We start from the raw sequence: 25,736 nt of genomic DNA, 5'->3' as shown, positions 1-25,736 counted from the left end.
GTGATATCTGTATTGATGCACATGATAGAATTTCATTCTTTTTTACAGCTGGATAATATTCCGTGTGTGTGTGTGTGTGTGTGTGTGTGTATAAATGTACTGCATTTTTGTAATTCATTCATTTGATGCTGTGTACCTCAGTTGATTCCATTTTTGTCTATTGTGAACAGTGCTGCTGTAAACATGGGGATGCGCAGATATCTCTTTTATACAGTGTGTTCATGTCTTTTGGGCATATACCCACTAGTGGAATTGCTGGATCATAATGCAAGTCTATTTCTAGTTTTTAAAGAAATGTTCATTATTCCACAGCAGCTGCACTAATTTACATTCCCACCAACTGTGTGTAAAAGTTCCCCTTTATTCACATCCTTGCCAACATTTGTTACTCTCTGTCTTTTTGGAGTTTAGACATTCTGACAGGGGTGAGATACTATCTCAGTGGGCTAATTCTTAAGTTGATAATGTTGTATGGCTTGCAGGTATTGTCAGAAATACCCAAATGGCCCTTGGCAGTAAAAAGATACCCCACCTTGGATGAAAACTCTGGTCACAACTCCTCAAGTTTTAAACATTCATTTGAGTCTAGTTCAGTGATTCCCTTTTTTTAAAAATAATTTTTTAATTTAAATTTCTAATTAGTTTTTAAGAGGTTCAATGTGATTTGTAGACACAAATCTTTTTTTTCCCCCCAAAGAATATCTATTAGAGAGAGAGACAGAGACAGACAGATCATTCATGCATTAGTTCATTCCACAGATGGCCACATGGGTAGGGCTGGCCCAGGCAAAAGACAAGAACCAAAAGCTTCTCCAGGTCTCCCACATCCAGGGACCCAAGCACCTGGGCCATCTTCTGCTGCTTTCTCAAGAGCTTTAGTAGGGAGCTGCATCAGAAATGGAGCTGCCACTGGCATCGCAGGTGGGATGCTGGGATGGTGGTATTGCAGATGGCAGCTTTACTTGCTATGCCACAATGCTGGGGCCCCTGTAGATAGAATTCTAAACACAAAATGATACTCCCCCCCTCTCTCTCCCTCCTGCCCTCTTTCCTTCCGTCTGCCTGCCTGCCTGCCTGCCTTCCTTCCTTGATTTATTTATTTATTTGAGAGGTAGAGTTACAGAGAGAGAAAGAGACACAGAGAAAGGTCTTCCATCCGCTGGTTTACTCCCTGAATAGCTGCAATGGCCGGAGCTGGGTGATCCGAAGCCAGAAGTCAGCTTCTTCTGGGTCTGCCACGCAGGTGCAGGGGCCCAAGCCTGTCTCTGGCTCTGACTCTGCCTCTCTGTAGCTCTGCCTATCAAATAAGTAAATAAATCTTTAAAAAAAGGGGGGAGGGAGGAAGGTCTTCCATCCCCTGGTTCACTCCCCAACTGGCCACAGTGGCCTGAGCTGCGCCAATCCAAAGCCAGGAGCTTCTTCTGGGTCTCCCACGCGGTACAGGAGCCCAAGGACTTGGGCCATCTTCTACTGCTTTCCCAGGCCATAGCAGAGAGCTGAATAGGAAGTAGAGCAGGACTCTAACCAGTGTCCATATGGGATTCTGGCACTGCAGGCAGCGGTTTTCCCTGCTATGCCACAGTGCCAGTCCCAGGAAGACCTCTCTATCTCTTTGCCTCTTCTTCTCTCTCTCTGTGCAACTCTGACTTTCAAGTAAATAAATAAATCTTTAAAAAAATTATATTACAGCAAAAGGGCTTAATTGACCAAATAAGTTTAACAAGTAAAAAAGCAAAAAGACCCTAGTTTAGTGAGAAAATAGACCAGGCTAGGAACAATAAGTGGAAAAATGACCATTTCACTCACACAGTAAATTTTTAAAAGTAATCACAGATTATTAAAATTATAGCCGTATATAACATTCTTAACCATTGGTTTGATAAAGTTATAAGACAAAGTTTTACAAAACTGTATTTGCAGCAATATCAGTACACATAGAAATTTCATTCTTTCTTTTCTGTTTGTTTTTAAAATTTTAGCTCCCACATACAAGGGAGAACATGCAGTATTTTCTTTCTGGGTCTAGCTTATTTCACTCAACATGATTGTCCTCTGATTTTGTCCATTTTGTTGCAAATGGTAGAATTTCATTCTTTCTTGTATATAACTGAAAAATATTCTGTTGTGTATCTAGACCACATTTTCTTTATCCATTCATATGATGATGGATACATTGGTTGTTTCCAAATTTTGGCTAATGTGAACAGTGCCTCTGTAAACCTGGTGGTGCAGATATCTCATTGATACATTGTGTTTAAGTCTTTTGGGTACAAGGACCACTTTTGATTGATGTTCTTAGTATTGCAAAAATGTCTATAAAAACTATTATCTACTAGTGAGTGGGTGACCCAATTCTACTGAGTAAAAGAGCTGTGGCGTAGCAGATAAGGCTGCTACCTGCAGTGCCAGCATCCCATATGGGCTCCAGTTTGAGTGCTGACTGCTCCACTTCTGATCCAGCTCTCCGTTATGGCTTGGGAAAGCAATAGAAAATGGCCCAGGTCCTTGGGCCCCTGCACCCTCATAGGAGATGCGGAAGAGGCTCCTTGCTTCAGATCAGCACAGCTCCAGCTGTTGTGGCCATTTGGGAAGTGAAACAGTGGACGGAAGACCGCTGTCTCTCTACCTCTCTTCTCTCTCTGTGTAACTTTGACTTTCAAATAAATAGATAAAACGTGTTGTGATGATAAACTTGGCACAGGCATATTAAAAATATGGCCAGATGGGGCCGGTGCTGTGGCATAGCGGGTAAAGCCGCCACCTGCAGTGCCATATACCATATGGGTGCCTGTTTGAGTCCTGGCTGTTCCACTTTGATCCAGCTCTGTGCTATGGCCTGGGAAAGTAGTAGAAGATGGCTCAAGTCCTTTTTCCTCTGTGCCCATGTGGTAGACCTGGAAGAAGCTCCCGGCTCCTGGCTTTAGATTGGTGCAGCTCTGCTATTGCGACCAACTGGGGAGTAAACCAGCAGATAGAAGACCTCCCCCCTCCATCTCTCTCCCTCTCTCCCCCTCTCTCTCCCTCTTCCTCTCTTTCTCTTTCTGTGTAACTCTTATTTTCAAATAAGAATTAAATCTCTGTGTGTGTGTGTGTGTGTGTGTGTGTGTGTGTGTGTTTTGACAGGTAGAGTGGATAGAGAGAGAGAGAGACAGAGAGAAAGGTCTTCCTTTGCCGTTGGTTCACCCTCCAATGGCCACCGCGGCTGGCGCGCTGCGGCCAGCGCACCGCGCTGATCCAATGGCAAGAGCCAGGTACTTATCCTGGTCTCCCATGGGGTGCAGGGCCCGAGGACTTGGACCATCCTCCACTGCACTCCCTGGCCACAGCAGAGAGCTGACCTGGAAGAGGGGCATCCGGGACAGAATCCAGCGCCCCGACCGGGACTAGAACCCGGTGTGCCGGCGCCGCAAGGTGGAGGATTAGCCTAGTGAGCCATGGCGCCGGCCCAGTAATTAAATCTTAAAAAACAAGTACGGCCCACATGGTTTTTCAAGATTGAAATATAACCCACATAAAGTATCACATGACTTAGAAATAAATGTTCTTGAAATTTAAGGACTATAAAAATGATTTGAAGGAATACAGTACTGGGAGATTAAGCAGTTAAGAGACTATTTCCATAATCCTAATAAGGGGTAGTAACTTTTATTGTGGCGGTAGTAACTATGATGGAGATAATTGGGAGAACTTGCAGAAGGTAAAACTGGTAATAATTAGTGATTCACTCAGTGTTTGATTTCTAGTTTTTATTTATTTTTTTAAAGATTTATTTTATTTATTTGAAAGACAGTTACAGAGAGAGGTAGAGACAGAGAAGTCTTCCATCCACTGGTTCACTCCCCAGCTGGCTGCAACAGCTGGAGTTGCACCTACCCAAAGCTAGGAGCGTCTTCTGGGTCTCCCACGTGGACTCAGGGGCCCAATGACTTGAACTTCTACTGCTTTCCCAGGCCATAGCAGAGTGCTGGATAGGAAGTGGAGCAGCCGGGACTAGAACCGGCGCCCATATGGGATGCCAGCACTGCAGGCCAGGGCATTAGCCTGCTATGCCACAGTGCCAGCCCCTGATTTCTAGTTTTTAAACTTCTGTTTGAGTAACTGGATAGATGAATATTGGTGTCATGCATCTCTACTAGAGAATAAGGAAGAGAGACAGCATAGCAGGTTTAGATTTGTATTTAATGAATTTGGTCTTCCTGAGAAACATTCACATGAAAACATTTAGGCAGTGGGTTCCTGGTCTCAACATCAATAAGAGACATATGGTAACCAGTTTCGTACATAGGTGACATCTGAACCTGTGGAATCGGAGAGTAGCAGAGAAGGTGAGGTTTTTTTCTCCCATATGTTTTTGGAGTTATAGGAAATTAAGGGACATGGTATTTGGGAGAGTGAAAAGCCTCTCTGTGAGAACTTTGTAAAGGAAGTGGACCAGGCAAAAAGGTGAAAAGAAAATTCATTGAAGAAATTAAGAATGCATGGGAATTGGTCATTCTAAAGGACTAAGTAGAAAGATTTTGTAGGCAGTGCAGCAGAAGAAAATGTGTTCATCTGAAAGCATACAAGGTAATATGGGCAGGAAATTAAAGCAGACTTTGCAAACTTGAGCTCACATCAGAATTACCAGCTTGTTAAAGCACGATTGCTGAGTCCACCCCCAGAATTTCTAATTTAGGATGTCTGGGGTAGGTCCTGAGAATTTGCATTTCCACAAGTTTCCATAATGCTGATGCTGCCATTTGAAGAATCGTACTTTGAGAATTGAAGGGTAGGTTGAAATCTGAAGTTCCTAAACCTGGTTATTTTACTGATGTGACCCTTTTTTTTTCCTTTTTTTAAGATTTATTTGAAAAGCAGTGTTACTGAGAAGAGGTAGAGGAGATGGGGTGGGAGAGAGAGAGAGTGAGAGTGAATTTGAATCTAACATCTGCTGGTTCACTCTGCAAATGGCTCCAATAGCCAGGCCTGTACCAGGCCTGTACCAGGCATGAACCAGGCACGAACCAGGCATGAACCAGGCCTGAGCCAGGAGCTTTGTTCAGGTCTTCCAGATGGCTTGCACGCACATTATCAGGGGGATGGATTGGAAGTGGGAGCAGCTGAGACACCTAAATGTGATGACAGAATTGCAGGTGGAGGCTTTACCTGCCAGGCCACAACACTGCTCCTCCAACCAGCATCTTAACCACTATACCATTTGCACTACATCATTTGGATAATTTCCTTAAATTTCTAAAAAAATTTTTATTTCTTTGAGAGGCAGAGACACAGAAAATTTCCATCCTCTGGTTCATTCTCTAAATGGTCTCAGCAGCCCTGGGCTGGGACTAAAGCTGGGAGTTGAGACCTAAATGCAGGTCTCCTGTGTGTGTACCAGAGAACTGGTTACCTGAGCTTCATAGGAACTTCATTAGCAGAAAGCTGGAGTTGGAAGTGAAGCCAAGTGTTGAACCCAGGCACTCTGATATGGGACATGGGTATCCCAATCCACATCTTTACCATTAAAATGCCCGCCCTCAGATGGTTTCCTGATTCACTCATAATTTGCAATTTGCTCAGTTTTGTATAATTTTATATTTTTTAAAGATTTATTTTATTTATTTGGAAGAGATACAGAGAGAGAGATCTTCCATCTACTGGTTCATTCCCCAGATGGCTGCAATGGTTAGGGCTGGGCAAGGCCAGAGCCAGGAGCCAGGAGCTTTTCCAGGTCTCATTTATGGGTGGCATGGGCCTAAACACTTGGGTCATCTTTTGCTGCTTTTTCTAGGCTGTTAGCAGGGAGCTGGATCAGAAGTAGAGCAGCTGAGATATAAACCAGCACCCATGTTGGCTGTCAGTGCCACAGGTGGCGGCATTACTCATTATGCCATGTGTAATTTACTTTTGATCCCTCCTTTGGCGATTTTACTTCAGGGCTTATATTTTCCATTTCTCTATGTTATATTTCTTTCATTTTAAAGCCTAACTAGTTTTTTTTTTCTCCCGAATACTAGTATCTTGTTCTTTACCGATTTTTATCTACTTATGTAATCATTTAAAACAAACTGTTTCAAGTATACTGTTTTTCTTAGTGTATGATGTGTGATTTAGTTTTTGATTCTGAGGATCTTTAGCGGAATTGTATTTTCTTCTCTGAGAATCTCTGGGGATAATCTTGTATTTACTCTGCTAGACTTTCTACTGCACCACCAGCCTTTTACGTTTCCTAATATATTTCTTAATTTATTGCCTTCGGGACTCTTATTCCGAAGAGAAGAGAAAATTCAGAATCCAGACATTCGTGTTTCAATGTTAGAACTCCTGATGAAAGACAAGCTTCCATTGTTGATGTACTCACCAGCAAGGAGGTGGTGAACCAAATGAAGACTCCACTTACTTCAAAAAGATTAGAGCAGAAAAATTTGTCAGTGCATTAAAGAAATAGGCCAATTGTAACTCATTTCACTGTGCTGGCTTTAAAAGAAAATGGTTGATATGCTGAGACGCCCTCATTACTTTTGTAATGTATGTCTTGTGAATTAACAGCTACATATAGATTTCTTAGTCTGCAGCCTGCAATTAGTCTGCATTTGTGTCTATACATTTCTGAACCTTGTTTACAGAATAAGTAGAACATATAGCAAGCTAAAATCAAAGTAAGAATCTTGCTGATGGACAGCAAAATGAGAGCTGTGTACAATGTTGCTATAGGATCTTTTTTCTCTTCAGTGTAATCCTTTATTGGATTGTCTGTTTTTTACTCATTGATTTGTAGTGCTTTTTATAATCTGGCTATGAATTTTTTTCATACATGTATTGCAGATACTCTTATATTTAGCTTACTAGTTTATACTTAGTGATTTTTTTTTTAATAAACTGAAGTTGTTTCTTTTAGTTTAGTCTGTTTTATCAATTTTCCCCCCTTTTATGCTTAGTGCTTTTTGTGCTTATTAGAAAATGTATTTCAGTCTTTTCCTCCTTAGTTAATGGTTAAAATATTTTTCCTTAGAAATTCAGAAGTCTTGCTTTTTCAAGTTTCATGTATATCAAAATTTTTCAAGAAATTGAATGTTATATATTTTATGTATTTGGTTTATGAAGAAAGATTGTATGAGTTAATATTTGTAAGCAGAAAACCACTGCTACTAAACTGAAATTGTTTCTTTAGTTCAACAACAGATATTTAACTGTAATTTGTAAACATGTACTGTCCTTCCTTTATGCTTCATAATCAATGAAAGCTAAAAATTGATCATGTAGTTTATAAAGATTTATTTATTTGAAGGTCATTGTTAAACAGAGAGAGGAGAGGCCGGGGCGGGGGGTGTGTGTGTCTTCCATCTTCTGGTTCACAACCCAATTTCTGCAATAGCCAGAGCTGAGCCCATCCGAAGCCAGGAGCCAGGAACTTTGAGCTTCTAGGCCTCACCCACATGGGTGTAGGGTCCCAAGGACTTGGGGCCATCTTCTACACTGCTTTCTCAGGCCACAGCAGAGAGCTGAATTGGAAGTGGAGCAGCTGGGACTAGAACTGGCGCCCATATAGGATGCTGGCACTGCAGGCGGCAGCTTTACCCGCTGTGCCACAACACCCCTCCCCAGTAGTTACTTTTGATGAACATACTCGGTCCTTACCCAAGTGTTTAAGACTGTTCTGCTTTTTTTTTTGCTTTGCAAATAGCTAGATTTAAAAAAAACAAATTCCCCTTACTAAATCAAACTTTAATTCCATTTTTAAAGAACAATTCATTATTAATTGTGGCTGCAAATATCATTGACTTAGCAAAATAGTTTTTCAGGTTTAGTTAATGGTCCTGTATAGTTGTTGGGAGTCTCAGGCCACAAGAAAGAGAAGAGAAAACAAATACCTCTCCCTGGAAAGACATACGTGGGGAAAGCAGCAACATACTGTTTTTGTTTGTATCCTACTTACTTACGCAGACATTACTTGCTGCTTAGGAGGCTAAGGCTTTAGTCTTTTTCTTATCAGACATGGGTTTAGGTAAGGATTGCTGATTCTGTGAAGAAAACAGTGAACTGTTGAAACACAAATTTACATGATCTGCTTAGGCTAGTAAGTCCTGACTCTGGTTCCATAATAAGCACTGATTTCTCTGATCAGTTAATTTAAGTACTTGGCTTTGTATCGCAAGAAATAGGTTAAGATACCTTTAAATAAGACTAAGAAATGTAAATACTATTTAATCTCCAAACTTGTTTCATTAAGTAATTAAGCAATACCTTAGATTAACTCTTGAGACTTAGCAAATTTAAAGAAAATTCATCTGAAGTCTTGATAGCTATCCATGTAAACTTCTTCACTTGGAATTCTTTAGTTCAAAAAAGAACCTGGAGTCTTTTGCTTTCAGTCACGTTGGAGTAACTGGAACTAGACTTTCTTTGCTGTCAGTGAATTTTAGATAGTGGACAACAGGTACAACAGGATTGTGATCTCAGAAGAGAAATGAAGTGAACCCTGTTAATCACCATAGCTTTCTTCTAGACTGTATGAGGAGAGGGTGATGGCGCTCAAGCAAACATGACAGAACTGCTGAGTCGAAGAGACAGAGATCCAGGTTTGGGAAGGCTGAGACAATTGGAAGGGACAGAGGGCAGAATGTGGGAGTGAAGGGAGGTATGTGGATGTTTGAGTGATAGAGAATCCTTGTTGAATGCCAGGCATTTTCGGGGAATTTGACACTGGAGGAGAAGTACCCTCCCAGTAAAGCTAATCTATTCTAGTGTAAGGGTTACTCTGCACTCATCCTAATGAAACTTTAAAACAAGCTCCAAAATGATGTAACTGATTTGAAAGTAGCGTCTTCCTAAAAATGGGATCTGGTACTTTAGAGCAATAAAACAAAATTCTAGTGCTCATAATGTCAAGCATCCAATCAGAAGTTGGTACATATAGAACAAGCCATAAAAATGTGTCTGGCTCATAAATAACCAGCTGAAAATTCAGTAGTAGAAACAGAATTTTAAAATGACAGAAATGATGAATTTAGTAGCTGTGGACTTTGAAACAGCTTCTAAAAGTATTTCTGGAAGGCGCCACGGCTCACTAGGCTAATCCTCCACCTGCGGCGCCGGCACCCCGGGTTCTAGTCGGTTTCTCCTCTTCCAGTCCAGCTCTCTGCTGTGGCCCAGGAGTGCAGTGGAGGATGGCCCAAGTGCTTGGGCCTTGCACCCGCATGGGAGACCAGGTGGAAGCACCTGGCTCCTGGCTTCGGATCGGCGCAGTGTGCCGGCTGCAGCAAACTGGCAGTAGCAGCCACTTCGGGGGTGAACCAATGGAAGGAACACCTTTCTCTCTGTCTCTCTCTCTCTCTCACTGTCTAACTCTGCCTGTCAAAAAAATAAAAAGTATTTCTAACTATTTCAAGGGAAACATGAGTATACTAAGAGAAACAGATGACAGAGAATCAAATGAATCTTGTAGATTAAGATCTTAAAATGCGTGGGATATTCATAGAACATTGTATTCTACAGAAGAAAACAATGAATTTGAAAGCAGCAGAAAAATGAAGCATATAGAAAAAAATACTGAAAAAAAATAAACATAGTTTAATAACTGGAGGGACAAAATCAAGCAGTCCAAACATGTGTAAGTAAAGTCCCAGTAGGGAAAGGTACCATAGGGGAGCACAAATATATCTTGGGGCCGATTCTGTGCCTTCAGTAAATCTCTGCCTTCAGCACTGGCATTCCATATGGGCCCCAGTTTGTGTCGCAGATGCTCCTCTTCCGATCCAGCTCTCTGCTATGGCCTGGGAAGCCATAGAAAATGGCCCAAGTGCTTAGGTCCCTGCACCAGTGTGAGAGAACCAGAAGAAGCTCCTGGCTCCTGACTTTGGATTGGCCCAGTTCCACCTATTGCAGCCAATTGGGGAGTGAACCTGCAGATGGAAGACCTTTCTAGTCTTTCCTTCTCTCTGTAACCCTTACCTTTCAAACAAACAAAAACTTAAGTATATTTAATATAAACACATATTTACAGTTAAATATAATTAAATAAACATTATATATTGTGATTATATATATTTTATAGAGATATTAACTTCTGATTGGATTGCATATATTTAATAGAAATATATTGGATATATGTATATCTGAAGAGATAATTTCCAGAAATGGTCCAAATAGTGTGGTAATCATGAACTCACATTCCAACTTCTGTGAGCCACAGACAGGATACACACAAGGAAAACCATGCCATAATCAAATTGTTGAAACCTAGGAATGCACAGCAAATCTTAAAAATAGCTTGGGGGGTAGGGAGAGGTGAAATCATATTTCAACTAGAGGAGTAAAGATAAGCATGGGGAGAAATTTCTTGCCTGAAACTTAAAGCTAGATCTGGAGAAAGATCTTTAAAGTGCTGGGAGAAAATATGTTTGGAATTTAATATAGAACTTAAAAGTAAGGTCAAATGTAGTCTATGTGAACTAAAGCTGATGACATTTGTTAGTGGCAGATTTTCATTTCAAAAAGTGGTAAAGGAAATTGTTCAGAATTGAGGAAAATGGTATTATTTGGAAACCTGGATCTGTACAACGTAGTAAACATGTAGACATACGACTTCCCCTCTTGTTTTCTTCAATTTTGAAGATTATTGACTTTGTAAAGCAAGATACTAATTATTTTGGGGGGAGGGTTCTAGTGTATGGGAGGAGTGAAGCCTCCAAGAATACCACAAAGGATAGCATAAGGGAAATAGAAATATACATTAGAAGGTTCCTGTTTATATCTGAGTGGATTTTTTTTTTTAATTTATTTATTTGTTAGAGGGAGAGACAGAGACATCTTTCACCCACTGGTTTACTCCCAAGATGACCGCAACAGCTGGAGCTGGGCCTGGCCAGAGCCAGGAGCCAGGAGCCAGGAGCCAGGAGCTTCTTCTGGGTCTCCCATGTGGATGGCAGGGGCCCAAACACTTGGACCATCTTCTACTGCTTTACACAAGGCCATTAGCAGGGAACTGGATCAGAACTGGAGCAGCTGCTACGTGAACTGATAGCCATATGGGATGTGGGCACTGCAGGCAGTGGCATAACCTGCTGTGCCAAAACTCTGGCCCCTACCTGAATAGTTTATTTTTTAAATCCTTTTTATTTTTATTTATTTGAAAGAATTACAGAGAGAGTAGAAAGAGAGAGGTCTTCCATCAGCTGGTTCATTCCCCAAATGGCCACAGTGGCCAGAGCCGAGCTAAACCGAAGTCAGGAATCAGGAGCTTCTTCTGGGTCTCCCACATGGGTGCAGGACTTGGGGCCATCTTCTGCTTTCCCAGGCTATAACAGAGAGCTGGATCAGAAGTGGAGCAACCAGGACTAGAACAGTGCCCATATGGGATGCTGGCGCTTCAGGCCTGGGCTTTAACCCACCATGCCACAGACTAGCCCCAACCTTAATGTTTCAGTATATTATTTGAAGGTATCCTGTGGTAAGTCAAATATTCATATTCATTTTGTTAACCCAAAGCAGTTGCTTAAAAATGTAAATAAAGGTTGAAAGCATACAATGTAAATAAAACAGCACACACAAATAATCCGAATGAAGCTGGGACAAAAAGGAACAGAGACTAAATGAAGCAAGTAGGAAACAAATAGGCTGGCGCCGTGACTCATTTGCGACGCTGGCAAACCGGTTTCTAGTCCCGGTTGGGGCGCCGGATTCTGTCCCGGTTGCCCCTCTTCCAGGCCAGCTCTCTGCTGTGGCCAGGGAGTGCGGTGGAGGATGGCCCAAGTGCTTGGGCCCTGCACCCCATGGGAGACCAGGATAAGTACCTGGCTCCTGCCATCGGATCAGCACGGCGCAGCGGCCATTGGTGGGTGAACCAATGGCAAAGGAAGACCTTCTCTCTCTCTCTCTCTCTCTCTCTCTCTCTCTCACTGTCCACTCTGCCTGTCAAAAAGAAAAAAGAAAAAAAGGAAACAAATAACAAGATGGTGGATTTAGCCGTATCAATAATTTTAAGTGGAAATGGCATAAAGATTCCAATTAAAAAGGAAGCCTCATTTATTTGATGTTTGTTTATTTTTAAGTGGATTTTTAAGTGTTTTTTTTTTTTTTTTTTTTTTTTTTTTTACTTGAGAGGTAGAGTTACAGACAGCGAGAGGGAGAGACAGAAATTCTTCCCTCTGTTAGTTCACTCCTTAAATGGCTGCAACGTCTGAAGCTGTGCCGATCCAAAGCCAGGAGCCAGGAGCTTCTTCCTGATCCCCAATCTGGGTGCAGAGGCCAAGCACTTGGGCCATCTTCCACTACTTTCCCAGGCCATAGCAGAAAGCTGGATTGGAAGAGGAGCAGCCAGGACTAGAACCAGCAGCCATATGGGATGCTGGCACTTCAGGCTGGGGCTTTAACCCGCTGCGCCACAGGGCCACAGTGCCAGCCCCTATTTGATGTTTATAATAAACCCATTTTAAATATAAAATAATAGATTAAAAAGGTGGAAAAATATATATGCATACAAACGGTAATCATAAAATGGAGTGACTGTATAATATTAGAAAAAAAGTAGATTATGGGATAAAGATTATTACCACAGGCAAAGAGAGGTGTTTTATAATGGTAAAGGGAGCATTTTATCAAGAAAAATAATCTATACAAAAAATTTGAAAACATACAGCTTAAAAATGAATAGAGCTAAACAGAAAGAGGTGAGGACAGCACCATGTTTGTTTTAAGTCAGCATTGTTCACAGTATCCCAAATATGGAATCAACCAATATGTCCATCATCTGATGGATGGATAAAGGAAATATGGTATATATACACAATGGAAAATTATTGCACTTTTAAAAAGAATGATATTCTACCATTTCAGCAAAATGGATGGAACTGGAAGTTGCCATATTGAATGACAAAAGTTGGAAATAAAAAGAAATACCATGTTTTCTCTTATGTGTGGTAGATAAAATTTGAAAAGAAAAAGTAATGCCTTGTGCGTATCAGTATTGCTGCAAATTAGTTTTGTTAATCTTGTGCTTTAAAATTGATTTAATTTATTTGAAATGCAGACTTACAGAGAGATAGAGGTCTTTCATCATTTCATTTTACTCCGCAAATGGCCACAAGAACTGGAGCTGGGTCAGCCAAAAGCCAGGAGCTTCTTTAGGGTCCTCTGCATGTGTGGCCATCCTGGCACTTATATAAGGTCCAGCATCACAGATGGTGGCTTAACTCACTAAGCCCCCATTCTTTTATACCAGAGGTTAAGAATGTTAGACTACAAGAGATTGAATTTTCTGTGACTACTTTAAAACTTAATGTATGTAAGTAAATGGTCATCTTTCTATTCAATTATTGTTAATAATCCTTGCCTATATCCTTGCTAACCTGGTGTCTTTTTGCATTTTACTTGTTAAACTTAATATTTGGTGAAGCATTAAGCCTTTAATAAAGTCTCAAAAACTAATAAAAGAGGGATGAAGCCATAATTACGTTGATTTCATTCCTTTTTCTGTAATTGTTTATACAGTAGAAAACCAGTAAGAATACAGAACAGGTGTTGGTGGATTCTGGCCCATTGGCTAAGTATTCTGTTACGTTTTATTTATTTGAAAGACAGAATTACAGAGAGGTAGAGCCAAAGAGAAAGGTCTTCCATCTGCTGGTTAATTCCCCAAATGACCATAACTGGCCAGAGTTGAGCTGAAGTCAGGAGCCAGGAGTTTCTTCTGGGTCTCCCATTCGAGTTCAGGGGCTCACGGACTTAGGCCATCTTGTGCTGATTTCCCAGGTCATAGCAGAGAACTGGATTGGAAGTGGAGCAACTGAGATTTGAACTGGTGCCCATATGGGATGCTGGCGCTGGAGGCCAGGCTTTATCCTGCTGCACCTCAGCCTGGCCCCACTTTTTTTTTTTTTTTTAATTAACCATAAGCTAAGAGTAATGTTTATGTTTTTTTTGGTTGTGACTAAAAAAGGAACAATATTTTTGTGACACAGAAAATTTAAAAGAAATTCAGATTTCGTTGTCCATACATAAAATGCTTGAACACAGTTTTGCCATTCATTTATTGCTGTTTTCCTGTTGTAACTGCAGTATTTAGTAGTTGTTTTAGAGAGCATATAACCCCGGTGTCTAAACTGTTTATGTGACCCTTAAAGAGAAAGTTAGTACGTTCAGAGTGTAAGCGTTAGTAACGTCAACTAACTTGATCGAAATGACATATGGAACATTTTTCTCAACAGCAACATTATTTTCACGTTTGCATGAAATAGTCACCAAGATAAACTAAATATTGGGTTCTAAAACAACCATCTGTTAATAGGAAAATATTGAAATTATATGGAGTAAGTTCTTTTGACTTAATTGGAACTCAAAAAAGGAAGAACGTTAAATAATTAGGAAAGTAAAAACCCAAATATTTTGGAAAGCAATGTTTAACATAAATCAAAGATGTTATCACAAGGATGGGCCATCAAAGAAGGAGGTACCTTTCTGTGAAGGGAGGAGAGACTTCCACTTTGATTATGGCCTTGTCTAAATACGATCAGAGTTTGTGAACTCAAGAGGCTTCCATAGCCTTGGCAGCTCATGACAAGAGCCTCGGGTGTTACTGATGCCATAAATAAGAGTGTCAGTTGTTAAATCAACAACGGGATTCAATGTGTACCTACTCCCCATGTAGGATCTCTGTCCTTAATGTGTCGTACTATGTGAATTAACAGTATAACTAGTACTCAAACAGTACTTTATACTTTGTGTATCTGTATGGGTGCAAACTGTTGAAATCTTTACTTAGTATATATACTAAGTTGATTTTTCTGTATATAAAGATAATTGAAAATGAATCTTGATGAAGGGTGGGATGGGAGAAGAGGGAGTGGGAGATGGGATGGTTGGGAGTGGGAGGGAGGTTATGGGGGGGAAAAGCTGCTAGTTGTACTTTGGAAATTTATATTTATTAAATAAAAGTTGGAAAAATAGAAGTTATCACAAGGAACACTTGAAAGTATTGTGAACTGAGTTAAAATTTGTGAAGTTCAGCTAAAACTGTACTTAAAGTTATAGTCTTAAATGTTTGTATTAGAAAAGAAAAAAAAATTCCAAATGAATAAACTTCTAGCCATAACTAGTAAGTTAAACCTCACGTAGACAGAAGAAAGGAAATTTTAAAGACGAGAACAAAAACTCAGTGACAGAAGATAAGAACTATTGAAAAATTAATAAAACCAATAGATGTTCCATTTATCCAAATGTGTGCCAGCCCCTGGAAGAAAAACATTCCAGAAGTGTATCTCCATAGAGTTGCATGTTCACTGTGGGCTGGTCAATTCTGGTTATTGTTAGTGTTAAACGGTAAGATTTAAATAAGACTAAACTGTGTGCTAAGATAATTTATTTTCATCAGTGGTTCTTAGGGTAAAATGGGAGTCACTTGGAGGGTTTGATAAACTGCAAACTGCTGGGCCCCAATTTGGGTGTTTCTTCTGAATCCGTGGGTTGGGTATAGGGTTGAAAATTTGTATTTTCGGCCTGCGCCTTGGCTCACCAAGCTAATCCTTCGTCTGTGGTGCCAGCACCCTGGGTTCTAGTCATGGTTGGGGTGCCGTATTCTGTCCTGGTTGCTCCTCTTCCATTCCAGCTCTTTGCTGTGGCCCGGGAGTACAGTGGAGGATGGCCCAGGTCCTTGGGCCCTGCGCCTATATGGGAGACCAGGAGAAGCACCTGGCTCCTGGCTTCAGATCGGTGCAGCGCCGGCTGTAGCAGCCATTTTGGGGATGAACCAACTGAAGGAAGGCCTTTCTCTCTGTCTCTCTCTCACTAACTCTGCCTGTCAAAAAAAAAAAAAAAAAAGAAGAAAAATTGCATTTTCAAGAAGGTGGTATTTATATTAAGAACTACTGTTGTACTATAATAAATAAGTTATCATAGGAAACAAAATTTATTGTCTAAGATGTAAATTAATGAAACTAATGTCTAAGAAACAAACTTAATTTTCTTTCTTTTTTTTTTTTAAATTTATTTATTTGAAAGAGTTATAGAGAAAGATAGAGACAGAGAGAGGTCTTCCATCCGCTGGTTCACTCCTCAACTGGCAACAACAGCTGAAAGCTGAGCCCATCCAAAGCTAGGAGCCAGGAGCTTCTTCAGGGTCTCCCACGTGGCTACAGGGGCCCAAGGACTTGGGCCAGCCTCCGCTGCTTTCCCAGCTGCATTAGCAGGGATCAGGACTGGAAGTGGAGCAGCTGGGACTCCTATGGGCACCCATATGAGATGCTAGCCCTGCAGGCAGATGCTTAACCTTCTGTGCCACAGCACTGGCCCATATATATATATATAAAATTTTTTATTTAAAGATTTATTTATTTGAAAGGTATAGTGGCTGAGAAGGAGAGAGACACATACATACAGAAAGATCTGTCCCTTGGTTCACTCCCCAAATGGTCACAAGGATGGGGATTGAGCCAGACAGAAGCAGGAAACAGGAACCCTATCTGGGTCTCCCACATGGGTGGCAGGTTTCCAAGTTCTTGGGCCATCTTCTCTCTTTCCCAGCTGCATTAACAAGGATCTGCATTGGAAGCATAAAGGGCCAGGACACAAAGGGAGTTTAAACATGGGATCTGACCTCTCCAGGCAGCTGCTTAACCTGCTGCTGTACAACGCTGGCCCTGATTATATTTACTTAACAATAGAACAAATCCCACTGCCTGCTAATGTGCCTGGGAAAGTAGCAGATGGCTCAAGTGCTTGGGCCCCTGCCATGCAGTTTGGAGAACTGGATGAAGCTCCTGGCTTGAGCTTGGCCAAGTGCTGGTTATTGTGGCCTTTGGGGAGTGAACCAGTGGGTGGAAGAGCCATCTCTTACTGTAACTCTGATTTTCAAATAAATAAATAAATCTTTTTTGTTTAAAATAAACAAGCTCTGATTAAAAAAAAATTCCTTTAATAATAATTTAATATCAGTGTAGCGTAACTTCTTAAAAAAGATTTATTTATTTGAACGACAAAGTTACAGAGAGAGAGAGAGAGAGAGAGAGAGATACATCTTCCATACACTGCATCATTTCCTAGGTGACCACATTGGCCAGAGCTGGGCTGGTATAAATTCAGGAGCTTTTCCTGGGTCTCTGATGTGGATGCCAGAGGCCCAAGGACTTGACCTTCTTCTGATGCTTTTCCAGGCGCATTAGCAGGGAGCTGTGTCGGAAGTGGAACAGCCAGAACTTAAACCTGTGCCCATATGGGAAGCTGGTGTCCCAGCTGGTGGTGTTACCTGCTACACCATGAAGCCAGCCTTAGCATAACTTTTTTTTTTTTTTTTAAGATTTATTTTATCTATTTGAAAGACAAAGTTACAGAGAGGGGCGGAGACAGAGGGAGAGAGATCTTCCCACTGCTGGTTCACTCCCCAAATGTCTGCAGTGGCTGGACCTGAGCCAATTGGAAGCCGAGTCAGGAGCTTCTTCCGGGTCTCTCACATAGGTGCAGGGCCCCAAGGACTTGAGCCATCCTCTGCTGCTTTCGCAGACACATTAGCAGGGTGCTGGATTAGAAGTGGAGCAGCCGATGCCCATATAGGATGCTGGTGCTGCAGGCCAGGGCTTTAACCCACTGCACCACAGCCCCAGCCGCTAGCATATTTTATGTTATATGCTCTTTTAATTAAAAACTTTTACATAAGCACATACTTAGCCAAGGCCTCCATGGAATCAGGATCATCAGTGTCACAGTCTTCCACATTCACATCTTGTCCCACTGGGAGATGTTCAGGGGCAATAACATGCATGCAGCTGTCACTTCTTATGATAACATTGCCTTATTCTGTATATCTCATGAAGGACTTGCCTCAGGCTATTGTAGAATTAACTTTGATTATAATCTTTCAGATCCACCCTCATTTAGTGGGCCCTTGTTGCTGACATTTTTGCATTTGATAATAGTTGTTATGTGACATGTCTGCATTTGATACAATGTGATTCATTTATCCTAATACTTTTCCTTGAAGTTAAAATTCAGAACTCAATTGTAAAAAAAAAAAAAAAAAAGGATGCCTGCAATGAAAAACCAAAAGAACTTCTTCATTAAAAGGTGGTTGGTTTTTGCCCATATTCCTTCTTCCCCTCCTTCCACCAGCCCATATAGTTCCTCGAATTTCAGATCTTGAATCTCTTAGAGGATCAAATGTGACAATATGGTTAATTTAGTATGTCAGCCTAAATTAGTTTTATAATTAAAAAACAACAACTTGTTTTTCAGCTAATGGGAATGACAACAAGAAATTTAAAGGAGATAGACCTCCCTGTTCGCCTTCCCGTGTTCTCCATCTTCGCAAAATTCCCTGTGATGTCACCGAAGCAGAGGTCATATCATTAGGTCTACCATTTGGCAAAGTAACTAATCTTTTGATGTTGAAAGGCAAAAGCCAGGTATGTTATATTTAAAGGTTTAACACAGCATCTCTGGGTGATAGTGCTACAGATTTTATTTTCTTGAGTTTTGTTGTATTTTCTAAATCTTATTCATTCAATGAACATAAATTGGGTTTTTGTTTTAAGATTTATTTATTTGAAAGGCAGAGTGAGGGTGGGAAGAAGTTCTACTGGCTGGTTTACTCCTCAAATGCCCTGGACAGCCAGGCTGGTCCAGGCCAAAGTCAGGAGCTTGGACTCCGTTCAAGTCTCTCATGTGGGAGGGGCCCATATACTTGGACCACTGTCATGGGCCTTCCCAGAACCATGAGCAGGAAAAATTAGAAAGCCACGTAGCTATATCTTGAACTGGCACTCTGATATCAGATGTAAGCATTCGAGGAAACATTTTCAGTTGCTTTGCCACAGTGCCTACCCCATAAATCAGGTTTTTATTATTATTTTTTTTAATTTTATTTTTTTATTTTTTTATTTTTTATTTATTTATTTTTTTGATAGGCAGAGTGGACAGTGAGAGAGAGAGACAGAGAGAAAGGTCTTCCTTTTGCCGTTGGTTCACCCTCCAATGGCCGCCGCGGCCAGCGCGATGCGGCTGGCGCACCGCGCTGATCCGTTGGCAGGAGCCAGGAGCCAGGTGCTTTTCCTGGTCTCCCATGGGGTGCAGGGCCCAAGCACCTGGGCCATCCTCCACTGCACTCCCTGGCCACAGCAGAGGGCTGGCCTGGAAGAGGGGCAACCGGGACAGAATCCGGCGCCCCGACCGGGACTAGAACCCGGTGTGCCGGCGCCGCAAGGCGGAGGATTAGCCTAGTGAGCCGCGGCGCCGGCCTATTTTATTTTTTATTTTTTTGACAGGCAGAGTGGACAGTGAGAGAGATTGAGACAGAGAGAAAGGTCTTCCTTTGCCGTTGGTTCACCCTCCAATGGCCGCCGCAGCTGGCACACCGCGCTGATCCAAAGGCAGGAGCCAGGTGCTTCTCCTGGTCTCCCATGGGGTGCAGGGCCCAAGTACTTGGGCCATCCTCCACTGCACTCCCTGGCCACAGCAGAGGGCTGGCCTGGAAGAGGGGCAACTGGGACAGAATGCGGCGCCCCAACCGGGACCAGAACCCGGTGTGCCGGCGCCGCAAGGAGGAGGATTAGCCTAGTGAGCTGCGGCGCCGGCCTAAATCAGTTTTTAAAGTAGAATTTTTTTTTTTTTGGAATGAGAGAAAGCAACAGCATAGTTTATAAAAATATCCTACCATTATTTGAATACCCTGAGAGAAATGATATAAATTATGCTTAATTTGACAAATTAAGGACCCATTAAGTCTTACAAAATCTAAATAGAAATATATAGTATTGTCAAAAGGCAAAATTACAACAAATTTTAAAGATCAAATTGGCTTTTACTTGGATTCCAAAAGCAAGCAACACCTCGTTCAATAAAGTAGAATGTGTGTTTAACTGAGCATGTCCAAACCATTGGTGTTTGTAAGGTCGAAATAAGGAAACAGAACAATGTGTGTGTGTTTTAAGGTTTATTTATTTGAAGGACAAGTTACAGAGAGACAGAGGCAGAGAGGTCTTATATCTGCTGGTTCATTCCCCAGATGGCCACAATGGCTGGAGCTGTGCCAATCTGAAGCCAGGAGCTTCTTTTGGGTCTCCCATATGGGTGCAAGGGCCCGAGAAATTGGGCCACCTTCTGCTTTCCCAGACTGTAACAGAGAGCTGGATCAGAAGTGGCACAGCTGGGGCCTGAACTGGCGCCCATATGGGATGCGGGCACTGCATCCTACTATGCCACAGCACCGGCTCCAGAACAATGTTTTAAATACTGGAACAGTTAGTTGCTGCTGGTCACTTTTTTAGGATTAAAGCAGAAGGGACTTCTTTATTCTCATTAAATAGATTGTCTTTGATTGATAGCTGTGACTCTTTTCAGGAAAAAGAGATCTGTTTGGGGATTTACCTTCTTTGCCTAAAATAAGTGACTCCAGTTTGGTTTGGTCTGATTCAGTGGGGCCTACTCCAAAACAATGACCTCTCATAAATTTTGACACAGTGTATCTTAGTTAGCAAATTAATATGTTGGTTTTGATTTTTTGAAAGAGATTGGAAGTTTCTTTCATTTTGAAAGTAACAGATTTTTCCTAAATAAGGCAACTTTGTGGTGACCATGACAAAAATATAATACTTGCATGGGACAAGCAACCTTTTTTGTCCTCTGTACCCACACACAATCAGCACAGAAGGCTTCTGTTAATTCACAAAGGGCGGGGATTTCTCCGCAGTAGCAGGTAGTCAGTTTTGTAGCACACTGATATGTGCCCCAAGTCACTTCAGTTCTGACACTGTCTGCCAACTGTAAACTGGAGGTCCAGTTTCCCAGACTGCCTCCCAACCCCCACTTTAGATGCTCGTCATGCTTCTATAAATGGTTCTCACAACTTCCTTCTTAGGTTCAATTAATTTGCTAGAGGAGCTCAACAGAATTCAGAGGGACACTACATTTAAACCAACTGGTTTATTATGCAGTAGATTATATTACTAAGCATACAGATAGAGATGTATAAGGTGGGATATGAGGAGGGAGCACAGAGCTTCCTTACCCTCTCCACTTGCACCACCCTCCAGGAATCTCTGCATGTTCAGTTGTCTGTATGCTCTCCAGATCCTGTCTTTTGGGTTTGTATGGGGGCTTCATTACATGGGCATGATTAATTTAATCCTTGCCATTGGTGATGACCTTTAGCCTCTGTGCTCTCTCTAGGGGTTAGGGTTGGGGCTGAAAATTCCAACTGTCTAATTATGCCTTAATCTTTCTGGTCATCAGACCACATCCTGAAGATTCCTAGGGACTTTCTGCCTTCAAAGAGCTTATTAGCAGATTCCAAGGATTTAGGAGTTCTATGCAAGACCAAATATATATTGCACAATATCATACTTGTTGTATGGATTTGAATGATCACGTGCTTCCTTGTTTCCACTCACTGAGTGAGCCCTGCAGTTCTCTCTGAGGTTTTGGTTGGCCTGAAAGTCCTCTCGACACTGAGCGTTACCGTGTATAAGAGGACAGCAAATCGCAGTCCATTGTGCTGTGTCACTATGCTGCTTCTGCTTTTCATAAATAAGATTACATTTATAAGTAAATAGATTGGTATGCATGAAAGAGACTGGATGACATTTAATTCAGTGCACTATCTCTGGCAGACTATTTCATCAATATACCGTTTATTGCACTTGAAGTTATTACTAAGAGCCAGAGAGTTGTACATGCCTTATAAGGTGTTAGGCCCTGTGTTTACACATTTATCTTACATTTGTTCGAGATAATGCATGCTAGCCACATAGAAACATAGTTTCTGCTACTGAGCATTATAAGGTTTGTATGATTTGGAATGATTGACATGGGTGGATCTAACGGTTAATGGCCTATGAGAGAGGCAGTGGCAACTTCCCAATTTTCTTTGTCTCTGCTGTTGATTCTGAATTTATTTTATCTGTAAGCTAACTTAAACTATTAGATTAATTGTTTGTCTTTAGTTCATAAATCCTATTTAGAAAACATTTCTTTGATAATATGATTTGGCAAGAAATTTTAATGTGAGTCACAAAAGCTGCTTGTGGGTGATAACTCTTCCTGGAGACTTTTGGAAGTACAGTGTTATAAGGGGAATGGGAATTATTTTCACTAGTCTTTGGGTAGTGACTTTTGGCTTTAATCTTCATCCCACAATTTGAATATTGAGCCCTTTGACTAGATACCTTGAAAAAATGTAATTCCTTTACCAGATTCCATATGGAAAAAAATTATTTTTACACATAAGTTTAGCTTCTTTATAGTTTCCAAAACAACTTCATGTAACAAGAATCATGTATTCCAAAGAATTAAGTAGCTTTTCCTTTATGATATTGATGTTAAAAATTGAGTTAGCTGTTAACATTCATCAGGAGTTAGCAGAAATAGTTCTTACCATAAGTAAATGTTGTTAAAATAAGATTTAAAAATTGAAAAATGATTAAAACCATGGCAGGAGCCGCGGCTCACTAGGCTAATCCTCCGCCTAGCGGCGCCGACACACCGGGTTCTAGTCCCAGTGGGGGCGCCGGATTCTGTCCCGGTTGCCCCTCTTCCAGGCCAGCTCTCTGCTGTGGCCAGGGAGTGCAGTGGAGGATGGCCCAAGTGCTTGGGCCCTGCACCCCATGGGAGACCAGGAGAAGCACCTGGCTCCTGGCTCCTGCCATCGGATCAGCGCGGTGCGCCGGCTGCAGCGCGCCGGCCGCGGCAGCCATTGGAGGGTGAACCAACGGCAAAGGAAGACCTTTCTCTCTGTCTCTCTCTCTCTCACTGTCCACTCTGCCTGTCAAAAAATAAAAAAATAAAAAAAAAAAAAATAAAACCAGATAGAAAGTATTGCTATTACATATACTTCTTTGGTCACCTTTCGCATTTTGTCTTAGGAGAGAAAGAATGTTACTAATAAAATTGTGTAGTTACCTTTTAGGTTGTATATGTGAGTTGAAGTCCCATTTTATCCCTTTAAGATAGTGGAATTTTATATGTTTGTTGTGTATTGAATGATTTGTGATATTTGTTCACTATCAAATGACCAATAGCACCACCTCAGAATATGATTAGTTCAGTTGAACATTTAATAGGTTCATTTGTTACATTTGGATCATATACTTGTGCATCATATTTAAAATTTGTCTAGTTAGTATTCCCTTACCAAACTACATGTGACAGTATTTGATACCTGAGTTTGATTTATAGATACTTGCCATTTCTTGTGTGCAACACATTTTGTTATTAATAAGAACATACTTTTTTAAAAGAAAGATTTGTTTATTTATTTGAAAGAGTTATACAGGGGCTGGTGCTCTGGTGCAGTGGGTTAAAGCCCTTGCCTGAAATGCTGACATCCTATATGGGCGCTGGTTGTAATCCCGGTTGTTCTTCTTCTGATATAAAATAAATCTTAAAAAAAAAAAAAAAAAAAAAAAAGAGTTAGAGAGAAAGAGAGAGAGAGAGATCTTCCATCGATGGTTCACTCCCCAGTTGGCTGCAATGGCCAGAGCAGTGCCAATCCAAAACCAGGAGCCAGGAGCTTCTTCCGAGTCTACAACACGGGTACACGGGCCCAAGGACTTGGCCCGCCTTCTACTGCTTTCCTAGGCCATAACAGAGAGCTGAATCAGAAGTGGAGAGCCAGGAATATAACTGGTGCCATATGGGATACCAGCACTGTAGATGGTGGATTTACCTGCTACGCCACAGCACCAGCCCGGGACATACTTTTTTTAAAGTTGTATTTTTTATTTGAAAGCCAGAGTTACAGAGAGAGGAGGAAGAGGGGGAAGAGAGAAAGAGAGAGACAGGCAGACAGACAGACGCTCATCTACCAGCTAGTTCACTACCCAAATGGCCAAAATGGCCAGGGCTGTGCCAGGCCAAAGCCATGAGCCTTGGAGCTGCTTCTGGGTCTCCCACACGGGTGCAGGAGACCAAACACTTGGACAATCTTCTGCTGCTTTCCCAGGCACATTAGCAGGGAGCTAGATCAGAAGTAGAGCAGCCAGGTCTCAAATTGGCACCTATGTGTTACGCCAGCACACAGGTGGACACTTAACCTGCTACGTCACAAAACAGACCCTGAAACATATTTTATATGAGTGTCCTGTATACAGGCTGAAGTAGTTGCTATATGCTTGCTAACAAAATGTTATTTTGAAGCAAAAAAAAATTGGATTGTGTAACTAGAACTTTGTGTTGATTTAAGAAAAGTCTTAATTAAATGGGTCTAAGCCCTAAGGAGTACTAGCAGAAGCATATGAGTCTGTACTTTGGTGGGGCAGATAGTGTTAAATTAAGGTGATGGGTAAAGTGGTAAGCAAACAAAAGCCTCTTTAAGGAAGGCTCAAGAAGTTAATTTAATCCTTTAAGCAGTTAAAAACATTTCACATGTTTAATATAAAAAACTCAAAAGCGTAAAATGCAGTATTCCACAAGTTCTCTTTTTTTTGGGGGGGGGGCAACATTTTAAAAGTTGACTGTGGCAAAGGGTTTGAAGTATAAAATTGCCAGATAGCTTTATGATTTTATGTAGCTTTTGGTTTACCTTTTATTTTTGTTTCTTCTAAAATCTGGAAATACATAAAAAGGCAAAACTAAATGTGTTACTACAGTTTGAAATAAATGCTTCTAGTGGCTAGCTGCTTCTTCCTCTTCTTCTTCTTTTTTTTTTTTTTTTTTTTTTTTTTTGACAGGCAGAGTTAGAGAGAGAGAGAGACAGAGAGAAAGGTCTTCCTTTTTCCATTGGTTCACCCCACAAATGGCTGCTACGGCCAGCACACTGCGCTGATCCGAAGCCAGGAGCCAGATGTTTCCTCCTAGTCTCCATGTGGGTGCAGGGCCCAAGGACCTGGGCCATCCTCCACTGCACACCTGGGCCACAACAGAGAGCTGAATTGGAAGAGGTGCAACCGGGACTAGAACCCAGTGTGCCGGCGCCACAGGCAGAGGATTAGCCTAGTGAGCTGTGGTGCCAGCTGATGGCTAGTTTTTAATGGTTGTTTCCTATGAAATCCTGTATAGGCTACTTAACAAGAACTCAACCTGAAGATCCTCTTGTGTTGGGGCTGGCACTGTGGAATAGTATGCTAAGCCCCTGCCTGTGCCGCCGCTATCCCATATGGGTAGTGGTTTGTGTCCCAGCTAGTCCTTTTCCAATCCAGATCTTTGCTTAAATCCTGAGAAAGCAGATTCTTAAAAAAGATTCTTAAAAAGATGTATTTATTTATTTGAAAAGCAGAGTTACAGAGAGGAGAGGCAGAGAAAGAAATTCTATCTGCTGGTTCACTTCCCAAATGGCCACAACGGCCAGTGCTGGGCCAGGCCAAAGCCAGGAGCCTGGAGCTTCTTCTGGGTCTTCATGTGGGCGCAGGGACCCCAGTCCTTGGGCCTTTTTCCACGGCTTTCCCAGGTTCATTAGGGAGCTGAAACAAGTGCAGCCAGCTCTCTAATCGGCACCCATGTGGGATGCCAACATTGCAGGCGGAGACAACCTTCTACCACAATGCCAGCCGCATAAATAAAATCTTAAAAAAATCTTTTGTTAGAGCTAAAAGGAGGCTTAATGATCAGAATAGGCAGCAGCACTACCTGTTGTAGGTGAGAAAGGTGAGACTCAAAGGTGATAATGACCCAAGCTATCATAGCTAAATATGGATTCTTTTTTATTTTTTTAGAGATTTTTTTGGAAAGGCAGAGTTACAGAGATACACAGAGAGAGAGAGAGATCTTCCATCCACTGGTTCACTCCCGACGTGTCTCCCACCCCCCACCTCCACCCCCAAGATATTTATTTGGGGGCTGGA

General features: G+C 41.6%; 1 protein-coding gene across 7 annotated transcripts in view; it reads left to right on the top strand.

The window, feature by feature from the left end:
* The window catches only part of PTBP3 (polypyrimidine tract binding protein 3), a 108,859-nt gene that overhangs the window by 37,908 nt on the left and 45,215 nt on the right, over window positions 1-25,736 (top strand). For 5 of the 7 annotated variants that reach the window (XM_051843126.2, XM_051843130.2, XM_051843135.2 and 2 more), the window contains one exon: window positions 18,199-18,368. The exons of the other annotated variants lie outside the window; for them this stretch is intronic. In XM_051843126.2, coding sequence (XP_051699086.1) covers window positions 18,199-18,368 — 170 coding nt within the window. The remainder of the gene's footprint in view (window positions 1-18,198; window positions 18,369-25,736) is intronic. 7 annotated transcript variants of the gene reach the window in all.

The sequence above is a fragment of the Oryctolagus cuniculus genome, chromosome 1 (assembly GCF_964237555.1).
Source record: "Oryctolagus cuniculus chromosome 1, mOryCun1.1, whole genome shotgun sequence".
Classification (NCBI taxonomy): domain Eukaryota; kingdom Metazoa; phylum Chordata; class Mammalia; order Lagomorpha; family Leporidae; genus Oryctolagus; species Oryctolagus cuniculus.
The sequence above is the reverse complement of the archived record's forward strand: the minus strand, read 5'-3'. Positions and strand labels throughout refer to the sequence as shown.